The sequence below is a fragment of the Nematolebias whitei genome, chromosome 22 (assembly GCF_014905685.2).
Source record: "Nematolebias whitei isolate Nwh7 chromosome 22, NemWhi1, whole genome shotgun sequence".
Lineage (NCBI taxonomy): Eukaryota > Metazoa > Chordata > Actinopteri > Cyprinodontiformes > Rivulidae > Nematolebias > Nematolebias whitei.
This window is the reverse complement of record NC_056519.1, coordinates 10,897,083-10,909,585: the sequence shown is the minus strand read 5'-3', so window position 1 is coordinate 10,909,585 and position 12,503 is coordinate 10,897,083. Positions and strand designations below refer to the sequence as shown.

At 37.2% G+C, this 12,503-nt stretch overlaps 1 protein-coding gene across 1 annotated transcript; it reads right to left on the bottom strand.

Moving 5' to 3' along the window:
- Positions 1-5,317: 5,317 nt before the first annotated feature.
- ube2nb (ubiquitin-conjugating enzyme E2Nb) lies at positions 5,318-12,200 on the bottom strand. Its single transcript, XM_037695983.1, has 4 exons — positions 12,109-12,200; positions 9,708-9,954; positions 8,739-8,879; positions 5,318-5,582 (listed from the first exon to the last, which is right to left on the bottom strand). The coding sequence occupies exons 1-4, from the start codon at positions 12,136-12,138 to the stop codon at positions 5,539-5,541; spliced, it is 462 nt and encodes a 153-aa protein (XP_037551911.1). The 5' UTR covers positions 12,139-12,200; the 3' UTR covers positions 5,318-5,538.
- Positions 12,201-12,503: the final 303 nt, after the last annotated feature.

Genomic DNA, 12,503 nt, shown 5'->3' with positions numbered 1-12,503 from the left:
AAAACAGATGCTAATATTTGCAAAACAGTAGCTAAAGTTTGTAAAACAGATGCTAATATTAGCAAAACTGTAGCTAAAAGTAAAAAAAACGGATTCTAGTATTAGCAAAACTGTAGTTAAAAGTTGCAAAACAGATTCTAATATTAGCAAAACAGTAGCTAAAAGTTGCTAAACAGATTCTAAAGGTAAAATCAGCTAAAAGTTTGTACAAGTAGTAAAACAGCTGCTAAAAATTAGCTCATCTACAAGCCAAGAGTAGTAAAACATGATAAGGCTAAACAGCTGCTAAAATAAGCAAAAACTGTAGCTAAAATCAAAAAGTAGCTGAATGGTAGCTAAAAGTAGCTTAAATCTAATATAGAGCAGGTATGCAACAGATTTCAATTAAAATACTTGAAGGAATTGTGGTGATCTCAATGCATTTGTAAGAAGAATATTGGCTTTTGTTTTTTTAAGTTAAATATTTTTTTAAGGATAAAAGTAAAAAAACACTCATAGCACTATCATTAATCAAGTTAAATGATTTAACGTATGAAAGGTTAAAAAAGCATTTTATAGTAAAATATGTACAAAAGAAATTACAAAAAAGACGACAATTGAGTCAATGCTGACTCAGCATTTACACGATTAGATACTAAAACGGGTCTTTATTTCAAAGGTCATAAGGTCAATGTCTGGAACCCGATAGTAAAAACTAAATATTTTATCTTTGAACAAAAACTGGACATTTTTGTGTCACAAAGCTCAGTTTGACATGTCAAGAGACTACGTTGCCGTCTTTAAATAAACCTCTTTTGACAAAACAACTTGTCATCATTAGGCTCGCTTCAGGCCCAGGCCTTCCTGTGAGCTCAGTGGAATTTGCCGGGTTAAAGAAAAGTTAATATATAAATAAAAAAATCATAAAAACCGGCTTCATATTTATGAGTTTGCTGTGTGTCAATGACTGACAAAGACTGAAACGAGTGATGCAACAACAAAGCCTTTTCAGAGACAATGTGCTGTTAATGTTTGCTCAGATATTACAGATAACGGGGAATTGTTTCCTGCAACTCCACTCTAAAGAACGGCTGCATATCGAACTGGTCGTCATATAAATAAAGATTTTAGAGTAAAACATTGACCAACCTTTTCTGTTTTGATATTACAGGCCAGCGCGGAACATGAAATTCATAAGAAGAGGGGAAAAAAATCATCAGTGTTTCCAAAACCACTTTACTTTCACAAGTAAATATCTCAACTGGACGAATCCTATTTGATAAAAGTGGAGAAAACTGAAAAGAAGAACTTTGCAAAACTCCTCAGCACCACCTGGAGGATGCAACACTAATGGTTTGCAACAGATTTTCTTGCAAGCAAACCTGTTAATTTATAAAAATATAGACAGTAGAATTGTTCAATTAAATCAAATGTGAGAGGTTCTGCTCGGATCCTTAAAGCTTAAAACTGAGCAAATACTGACCAAGTTCAATAGAATTTGTTTTATCCACACGTGAGTTTAACCATGTTTGAATTCTTTGTTGAAGTGACAACGAATGGTTGAATTATTTCTCTAAGCTTTTGAGTTTGTACAACATGTAGCTAAAGAGGGACTTTAAAAAAAAACAATTTCAAAACTTGTTTTATTGTCACTCAAATGTCACAATTACCGGGTTGAGTTCCAGCTAATTGCAAGAGGAAAAGCATTAGACCCATCATACAGAGACAGACGGTCCTAATTGTTCTTCTGCGACAGGATTTTTATTGCCAACCTGTCTTTGTTGTAAAAAGTGTTCATAACAAAAGCAGTGAGGTCACCGAGTACGTTTTCAGGATTTAATAAATGAGGCTGATGTCCACAAACATAAAAATATACCAAGTGGGTTGTAGTTGTCTCATTTAACTCTGTGGTCGTACCTGACAGGAAGCGTGGCTCATTAAGCGAATGTTTTCACCAAGCAACGTTTCATTTCTTGGATGTTTAACTTAACCAGAGAATTCACCATGCCTCATTAACAGAGTCATCATTTTGAGTCAAAACTGAGATACTCCCACTTTCTCATTTATGGTTTGGAACTACAATTGTTATTTACTCACTGGAATACCAGTCAAAAAATATTTTAGTAAAAAAATCTAAATCTGCACATTATTCTTTTTCATACTGATTGTTAATGTGTCCTTAAATTAAAATGCTTTTAAGCAAAACATGTGACAGGATTCAAGCTACCACGTGTTTGTTTGCATACAGAAACAGCCGAAGGGACTGAAAATTGGTCAACGAAGCCAACAATGGTGAAAGAGTCATTTGGGACAAAGAGGTTTGACGACTTTTATGTATTGACGAGTATTTCTACTCATAACTGTTAGTAGAAGTATGCAGATAAATGTTTTGTTTACATTCAGCGCATACCTGCATTTCAGAATTGTATGTTATCAGTGGCTTTAACTTGCATAACTGATTTGGAGCACACTGCACCAAACTTTTTGACATTAATCAAAACAGGTTAATAAATGCTTTATTAAAAGACAAAGAATTCTGGGTCAAAAATAAACGATTTGGCTTTTTTGAGTTAACACAAAAAAAGTTCATGTCCTTCAGTGAAATTGGGTGATTTCAAGATGAATTCCCGCGCAACAAAAGTCTCAGCAAGTGCTAAAAAAATCTTAATAAATAAAATATTGAAGCTCTCTGAAAAAGATCCACACTGCTCATCTTACCTTTCTGAAGATCACAGGACAGGGTGAAAACAAAGCTAACACTGTTAGCTTGTGGTCCTTTTGCTAAAACCAAGTTACATAGATGTATACAAAAGCTACATGTGTTCGTTTGTCTGTTTGAATATTATTTGTCCGGCCCCTCTTTACTTCCACTTTCCTCAAAAATAAAATAAAATTGCTAAAAAAACGACGAGAAAGTAGATTAAAACGCTGTAATGTATGCTAAAACTCGGTTCGCGCCGCAAACAAGCGCCGGAGGAACGTCACATTACGTACACGCTGATTGGGTGAAAGCTAATCAAGGAGGTGTGGCCTAACGCCTGTCAATCACTCAACTCAAGAACAACAAAACTAAATAATTAAATATTGTGTTTAGGCAAAAACAAGCCAATTTTAGTGTTTTTCTCCTGGCAGATTTGGTGCAGAGGCCGTTCTACACTTCTCCAAAATATGAAATAACCAGCATGAACATTGATCATGACAGTGGTTAATCATAAAAACAAAAAGTATTTGAAATTTTTTTTTAAATGTGTCTATATTGGCATGAATATCCTTTTTTATCTTCTAAGTTAATCCTAAGAAAACAACCATGGACCTACTTTTTGCTGTACTATTCATATTAAGAATTACAGGCGCTGCAACGTTTTAAATACTTGTGAATTTTATATGGCTCCCTCTAGTGAACAAACTCGGTACTACAACACATTCAAAGTGAACAACTGCATGAAAAATCTCAAACACAGCACTCTTTGGGCTATTTTAAAATGTGTCAAAAAAAAAGTTTATGAAAGATAAAGCTGTGCCAGCATTTAAATTAAACCTTAAAGTGCAAAACCTTGATCACAAAAGTCATTTATGGCACTGTCACCCTGCACAAAATATATCTTAGATTCACTATTTCAAGCTTGAAAACACAAATCATAAAAAATAACAGACTCTTACTTACTGAACTCACTTTATTTACAGGGTGTTTGAAGAGCCATGTATGCAAATATACGGATATCGACAAACCCACGCATAACGAGACGATTTATCAGTTGGATCTCAATGTTTTGATCTGCAAGCGTTTCAACCGTTATTTATTTTCAGTTTACTGTCAAGTCCTTTTGGGAAACAAATTTACCAGGTTTTAGGCCAAGATTGAAAATGTCAGGCTTGGACAAATGCAGCAGTAGTAAAGCAGATGTAGGAAAAAAATTTAAGCAAAAACCGAATTGCAGTGTTTAACTTAAGAGGGCTACAATAAACGACGCAACTTTCCAGTAATAAGCCACAAATATGACCTCTTCACCTAAATTTAGTCTTACTGAGGGGGAATTATATTTTTAAATTAAGTATTTCTACACATCATAGTCCAGAATTTGATGCAAGGTCACTCCAGCCAATACAAAACCAACCAGGACTTTTAACTTTAAATGTTTTATTTGCAATATCACTGTATTTCACCATCACAATGAGCTTATCTCCTCCTTTGGGACCGTTCAAATCCACTTGCATAATCAGCGCATCATTATTAATAAAAAGGTCAAAAGCACTTTAGACGACTTTATAACTAACAGCAAAAACTAAAAAAAAAAAAAAAAAAAAAAAGCACCCAACAACCACGACCTGACTAAAACTGTTCCGATAGACTGGTTCCGGTGTTCGCCGGTTCAAACGTAATGCTCAAAATAAAAAAATGACACGGACAGATGGTTAAAAATATCTAAATGAAAGAAAAAAAAAAACATGAACTTTGCTTTAAAAAAGGACACTTTCAACATATGAATGGATTCAGATTTGTTCTGAAAGTGTTGGAAATTACATTTTAATGGAGTGGAAGTACTCGGCTCACCCTCTGCAAGCTGTTCTAGTCAGTGACTACATATGAAAAAAGCAAAGTGGAAACTCGTGATATAAATATAGCTACAAGTGCACTCGTTCTTACATGAAATCTATTCAGTAATTTTTAATCCTCCTTACAGCTTTATCCGACAAGAATCTGCTTTTCTAACCTAAATCGTTAAGATATTATTACGTTTCATCTTACTGACAAGTCCTGCGCATCTTCAGTTATTCGGGCTCCTCCATCGAATCCAACAGTTACTTTAAGGACATTCTAATTTTTTTTTTATTAACAGTAAGAACCTCCTCAGATCGTATGATTACAAATAAATCCCAAATCTTTTTCACATTTAGCACAAAACTTCTCAATGTAAGCTCATTTGGAGCTCTTTTTGCCCTCCGTGGACTCACTTAGCCTCACCATCACGTCAGGTTTTACTAATATCTGTTCATGAGTTCAGTATTAAGTGTCTGTTTTGCTTCTGTGCTTCGTGAAACATCCACAGAGTGAAATCTTTTTGCCTTTATGATCCAATATGAGGAAAATGGTACCATTTTTGTAACTTAAGTGGCGGTGGAAAGTTTTGTTTTTAAACACAACTGGCCATGTTGAACAAAAAGACGTACAGATGTGGCGACAAATAATGTATTTGTTAAAAGACAGAAAGCTTTAATGCATGAAGATTTTGCGAAACGTACCAGTCGGTGCCTAAATCAGGACACAGACGTGGGGGAGGTTTTCCACCTCACATTTAAATAGCAACACAAAAAAAATATGAAAAGAAGAAAAAAAAAAAAAAAAAAAAAGATGACGACGGCAAGGCTAACACACATTTAACGCATTTTAAGAGGAAAATAAGTCACCCAAAAGTCTGCAACAGTAAATCTCGTCATTTCTTTCAAACAGATTTGGACTTATTTCTTTTTTTTTTTTTCTTGTGTGTCCGTTAAATTCAAATGTTGACAGAATAGGAGTACATTTTGTAGATCACATTCAGTCGCCTCTGCTCGCTTCTTCTATACTTCAGTGTTGCTTGCGTACAGCCTGGTCCATGTTCGGGCTGTGGGAGAAACAACAGAAAAGTTACGATGTTTACGAATCGATCAAACGGTAAACAGGTGATCAGTGATGCAGAGGACAAACAGGCTGGCTCACGGGACAAAAATTTTTATTTTTGCCCCAAGATTTTTAATGACACTAGAGTTACCATTTCTGGCCCGAGACCGAAATTCCGGCCAGGTGAGGCTCGGGCTTTTGATACGGTTTTAATTGAGCATGTGACCCCGCCCGCCCTTTGCTCTTATCACACATCTGAGGATTTGCAATTGACCTACAACAAGTGACATAATGGAGCTGGAAAGTATTAACCAAAAGCTAAAAACAGGAGAACTCACTCTACAAAGCCAGCACAGTGAAACCTGCTTATGTCAGGTGCACGCTCTGGTCCGACCAGCCGGTTGAAAGAGGTGAAAAAAGTTATGTTAAGCTGCAGAGGGACAATGGATCATCGGCCGTGCGCGTCCGCTGACCAGCTGGTTGAAAGACGTTAAAAAAAACTTACGTTAAGCTTCAGATGGACAACTGGATCATCGGCTGCGCGCATTCGCTGACCAGCCGGTTGAAAGATGTTAAAAAAAATTAAAAGAAGTTGTGTTAAGCTTCAGATGGATCACCGGATCATCGGCTGTGCTGTCATATGCAGTAAAGTTGCAGCATAGCTGCAAAAGCCAAAGCGAGTTCAATTAAAATAGACTTGTTTTATATTTTTCCAAATAATTTTGCTCTCAAAACATTTTTGTTCATCTGTTAATAGCTTTTCTTTAGAGTTGATTTTTTTAGGCTATTCGTTTTGTATGTTATTAATTAGGTGACTTGTTAATAAACAAGAAATCTTATATCTTCCTTTCTTTGAAATCTGTTTTTAAAGCCATCACGTGAAACTGATTTGCTTACAAAAGCAGTAAAAGCTTAATAATTATTTTTCCCAGGGTTCAGACCTGTAATTACAGTTAATTGGTCAGGCCGGGGTCTGAAAAAAAATGGCTACGGGCCGGGTCGGATTTTTTTACGCTCAATAACTCTACATGACAGTAAATATTTTGTTTAGTTTTTCCAAAAGTGTCACGCTAACAAAGCCTTTAATTAAAAAAAAAATCGACACCTTTAAATCCAATAGATTTCCAACTCGACAGCTTTAAGTTGGTCGTTTTGTTACCAAGAGATGAAGTTGGTGTTTGGAAAAGTGAAAGTGCATTGTTTAAAATCAAACAAACATTTAAACGACTTAAAGGTGTTTTTCTTATAAACCAGCTTTCCTGTTCTGCACACAGAGAAACATATAAACATTGATTAAGGATTATTATTATTAGAGATGGGATAGATGCAACACTGATTCAGAGTTGATTTTCAAATGTCAAAATTTAATTTTGTTCATCTGCGCTGCCATTGGAAGTCAGCAGAGTAGTTGCTGGGCGGTGCCGTTTGTCCTTGTAGAGTTGCCGTAGATTCCTGCTGTAGAAACTATTTTTTACGGAAGTTGTTTCACATCTAGATTTTGTGACAAGTAAAAAAAAAAAATAAAGTTGCTTAAAACAAAGTGACTCAACATTGGCTGCATCATTATCAGCATGACTTCATTCACGCCTTCTTGATTTCTTAAAAAAACTAAAATTATTTATTTTGCAATGGGAAAAAAAAGGAGAAGCCAACTCATTGTGTCCTGACTGCCTATTTGATCGGCATCAGCTGTTCAGCTGTCGAACTGCATCACAAATAAGATCACAAGATTTGAGTGAAGACAATTAACCAAGAATTGGAAGAGGAAGCGTAACTCATTCGGCTCAGCCTGTGGCCTCAGGTAGGAAAACATTTGAACAGAGGACGACATCATTTACATTTCAAATCTTTGTTGGAGACCCCCTCACATCCCAAATGTTGGAATAATACTGCTGTGACTTGGCGCTATATAAATAAACTGAATCGAAACCGATAGTCCCTCGCTACTTCGCGGTTTGACTTTTGCGGACTCACTCTTTTGCGGTTTTTCAAAGTAAGACTGTACATGAGAAGGAAAAAATAAAAGGATTGTATACGAGTCGCAATTGTCAATTTAAATATTACTCATGATTGGGACAGTACTGGATACAGTAAAAAGTTAATGGAAAAAAAATACTTTGGACAGGTGTTGCCATTTTGTAGTTTTCTCTCAATAAGCCTACACTGTATCGCCAGTCAAAAGGACTGCATTTCCCAGAAGCCCCAACAGTGCTTCCAGCCATTGCTTTCTGCTGAAAGGAATGGAAAGTTTTGATCCGATCTGAAAAAGTTCGGTCCTTATTCACAGTGACGTCGGTGCTCAGTGGATGCAGAGAGCCGTACGGAACCGACCGGGAATTGGACCAGAACCGAACTTCCAGCATCATCTGTCAATCCAAGCGCTTCTTGCCAGGGCCCAGGGAGCCTCTCCAGTGGGGAGGTGTTGCTTGGAGGTCTGGTGTTTTCTCCGGACCTCACTGGGACATCTTTTCATTCGGATTTGGACTCGATCGGGACCGTTGTGTACCGAGCAGTACATATATGTATGTTGTTAAAATTACATAGGTTTAAAAGTTCAGAACATTGTAAAAGTGTGGGAAGGGTTTAGAAAGCCTTAAAATATATATAAATACTAAAATAAATACAGTATTCCTACTCAGTGATTTTTCACTTATTGCAGGGGGTCCAGAACGTAACCCCTGTGATAAACGAGGGACTACTGTATTCATGAATTGTGCTGAAAGTTTGATAAATCAAACTTATTTATGAAGCGGCAATTTTAACGCCTCTATGTACTGAAACTGACACAGCAGCTGAATTATACTTTCCCCGGAGTGATGCCTGCTCAACAGTGACGAACACCAAATCCCTGTTACATCGCCACTTCACTTCCAGGTTAGCTTCTTTCATTAGGAGTCAAATTAAGCTCCAAAAAGCGTGTCCATCTTTCAAAGCTGTTGAGACTCGACAGCAAAGTACTTCCTTACCACCAGAAAACCCATCGTTAACTGTTGGATCATTTGCAATGTGGGAGGAATTTCAAGAGAACTTGGCTAATGTTTGCAGCCATCTGTCCATCTCTCCTACTGGAAATCTGCGACAACCTGAAGCCGCTGCGGTGCAGTTCGCCTCGCTCCATCCTGAGCACTTTAAAAATGAAAATCGAACAATTCCTGCTGACCTGTCTCGATGGCATGGCTTTCGTTCTTCTTCCACTGCTCTGCGACATCGTTTGCCAGGGGATCATCTGGGTTGGGAGCACTTAATAATGCCTGGATAGATAGCAACACTGTACGGATCTGCAGGGCTGGAGACCACTTGTCTATGAGGAGGTGGTGTGGAAAAAGACAAAAATAACAGAGGTCAAAGATGGAAAACACAAAGATCTGATGGTATCCAACCACCTGCAACATGTCATTGATAGATAGAAAAAACTCAAAATATGAATGATTTAAGACAAATCAACTAGTGACTGCTAATCATAAACCTCTATCCAAACATTAGCTCTTTTCTTAAACTAAAAAAGAATATGTGTAATTAAACATATTTAGAAGCTTTGCATTTTTCACATTTTATAGAGCTCATTTAAAGCCACAAATTACTGTCATTTTTACTCCACAACCACATTGTGGCTGGGATTTTTATTTTTTGCCTCTCACTGCCAGTATCTTCAAAAATACCACCCATTAATTTGACTTGTCAGCTGTGACGTTTTCAAGCGGCGCAAGTATCAGAATATAGAAATTAACAACGCAACTGTAACATTTAAGCTCAAGATGTGATGGGACAGAGTTGACAGCAATAATCAAACTTGCTCAAAATGCATTTAGTTGCTCTGTGCACCGTTAGAACAATGTGTTGGCTCATTTTAACGTACAACTACAGCAGCTTTAACAGTCTATTTATTTACATAAAAAGTAACGTTTTCTCACAAGCAAACAAAGTAGTTTGGCATCTTTAAAAGCCACCGTGTGTTAAAGCAAAACGAGCTAAAATAAAACCTAATAAATTGCTATTGCTGTGAGATTTTGTTTACTGCAGCTAATATTTACAACGCATGACACAAACCTACTTTGTTGCCTTTGTTCAGTAAGCCGAAGTCAAACAGTTTGAATAAAAATAGTAAAAAGAAAAAAAAATTAAATCTTACCTTTCAAAATGTCTAAACATATTCTTCCCAATTTGTCAACATTGGGGTGATAGATTTTGGTCATGAATCGCACTTTGGGAGCTGCCATGGGGTACTCTTCTGGAAGAAATAGTTCAAGTTTAAACGTTCCTCCTTCAAAAGGAGAGTCTTGAGGCCCTGCGATGACCACGTGGAAGTAGCGTGCATTCCCGTCGTCGGGCATAGCTGTGATCCCAGGAACGGGCTCCGCCATCAACCGCTGTGTCTCCTGGATGTGATGAAAACATAAAAAATAAAAAAAAATCACAGTGATGACATTTTTAGATTTGAAAACAGCTGTGGAAAGGAATGCGTGTGTGGTGGGGAGTGCCTGCAGGTTAAGACTTTAGAGCAGGAAATGGTTGAGACCACGCGCTCTTTTCACGCATACTGACAAGACAACATTCCACTAGCTGGTGTTTAACAAACAAACAAACAGGTAACTGAGAGCTGGGACTTCTCACACACTGTGCAACACCTAACTTGTCACAGCACATACCTGTCCATTGAGTAAAACAAAAAACACCTGGGAACCTACAAGTATTTAGAATTACTTTAAATTACCCATTGCACAACTAAATATATGGTTTACAAATAGACTCAAAAAGCTTCTATAATACTCAATAAATGTAATAATTGTTTTAAAGTTGCTTTTAGTTGTATATTGGTCGTAAAATCGCTTCTAACAATTACATTTGCCCAGTCAACAAACTACCGTAAATTCCAGACTATAAGCCGCTACTTTTTCCCCCACACGTTTTGAACAATGCTGCGGTTAATTGATAAGCTAACGAGCTTCATGCCACCAAAACATTTAGCTTCGTCACACCCAGGCGCGCACATAGCTGCCCAATGACTTCCTGGTAGACTACTGTATTTCTTTTAATCAGCGGTGCACTGTTCAGAAAATGCAAAAAAAAAAAAAAAGAAGGAAAGTAAAAATCACTATATTTGTGCGCGTTACCAGTACGTATTTAATTAAAAGTAAATATCTCATAACAACGTGAACACCAACAGATTATAGACAAGTGCGGCCTATTTATGTAAAATTTTAACTTCCTTTTTAAATTTAGTGGGCGCGGCTTATTTTCAGGTGCGCTCAATTACAGTATAAGCTCGCCTGCTTTATCTGGCTTCAAACCAAAATGTGCCCACAGCAAGTAGTGTTTGGCTTTTCTACTAGATTTGTGAAAAACGCAGAGGGACGCTCATCGAAACAGTCCGTCATAGGCTACTATTTATGCACCTTGAGATAAAGCGAGTACTGTTTAAATGACATCAAAAGTGGATGCAAACTGTAAATATGCTTGTAAAAATTACAATGTTTCTATCAAATATGGTGTCAAGTTCAGATCATGGAGTAATAAAAATCAACAGATTTAACTCCATGTGCCTTTAGATGAATATAAAGTAATTTAGATGATGTGGTTGAGCAGTTTGTTAGTAATTATTATAGTAAGAGAGGCCACAAACAGATATTGCTTTTACGTTGAACATAGATGCCTTTTTACTCTGATCTATTTTATTCAACTTGTCTGAAATTTTCTATTAGATTCTGGTAGGCAGCACATGTTACCAGTAATGTAATAAAAACAGTTTTGATTTATATTAGCAGTTAAAAAACGGATGCGAGCTACTTTCTTATGACTACATTTTACAACGGGCAGGTGCACTCGAGAATCTAAGATTACCAGGAAAAATACTTTTTTTTTTAAGGGGGGGGTATAAAAATGAAATGGCTTCCGTTGTCGTGACTGGGAAATAAAACGCAGAATCCTAAAGAATTAGCCGGGACGTGGTCTCGCATTGCAGGGTGCACAAACCTGCTCAACCTGCGGCTCGTGGGGCGGAAGAGGCTGATCGCGCCCACAGTCGGGCCCGGTCCAAGGAGACTGTGGTGACCCGCAAAACGGTTTAAAACGGTTTAATTTCAAGGTTCGTTACGTGGAAAAGTACGAGCAACACATGCTCCACACTGAAGGCATTCTGGAGTGTTTTAGAGGCAGCGTTTTAGGCATGTGCAGCAGCTAAAGCCACCTAGCCTAGCTTAAAATTCATTCATATGGCGACTGGGACAAGCTGGAATTAATAGCCGATGAACGACATCAAGAAGGAAAATGGCACGTCAGAAACACCGAGATCAACAAGAAGCTAGCGCGAGTTTAAAATCGCTCACTGAGCAGAAGGGAGTAAACGGAAGTGGCAAACAAAACACTTGCATTCAAGCGAGGGTGAGCTAAACGGGAGCTAACTGTGCTAACAAGAGGACTAGACGCCAGATGGTGGTATTTTAACATCCAGAATAACACTAACATAACTTTGCGAAACCTAAACATTAGCTCATCATACATATAATATAAGAGTTGTCCACTGTCAGGTGTACCTTTATAATCCTACGAGGCAAACCGGCCATCTTGTGTTAGCAGTTATATTTTTAGCCGTAGACTCGCCCTCTCTTCAGGTTGGATTGACTGAGCTGCCGGGGCAGGGACACATAACTCACTCTTCCGGTGGCTTCGCATGACGTCATGACGCATCAATGCGTCTAAATAGGTCAACATTTTACATGTCATGCATTCAATATTTATAAATATATATATATATATTTATATATATATATATATATATATATATATATATATATATAAAAATTTTTCCCATAGTTTCTGGTGAGAGAGACTGAGTGTATTTTATTACATACAGTATGATTGAATAGGGATTTCTGTTTAATAATACATTATAAAACAAACATATGTCTATATCTCTCTCTCTATCTCT

Bases quoted from the DNA above. Each gene is read 5' to 3' on its own strand.
- ube2nb (XM_037695983.1), bottom strand. From the start codon at position 12,138: ATGGCCGGTTTGCCTCGTAGGATTATAAAG. The intron at 8,880-9,707 runs GTAAGATTTAAT...ACCTCCTCATAG, and splicing joins ATGTTTAGACATTTTGAAAG to ACAAGTGGTCTCCAGCCCTG. The intron at 5,583-8,738 runs GTCAGCAGGAAT...TTTCTCCCACAG, and splicing joins AAGCCATGCCATCGAGACAG to CCCGAACATGGACCAGGCTG.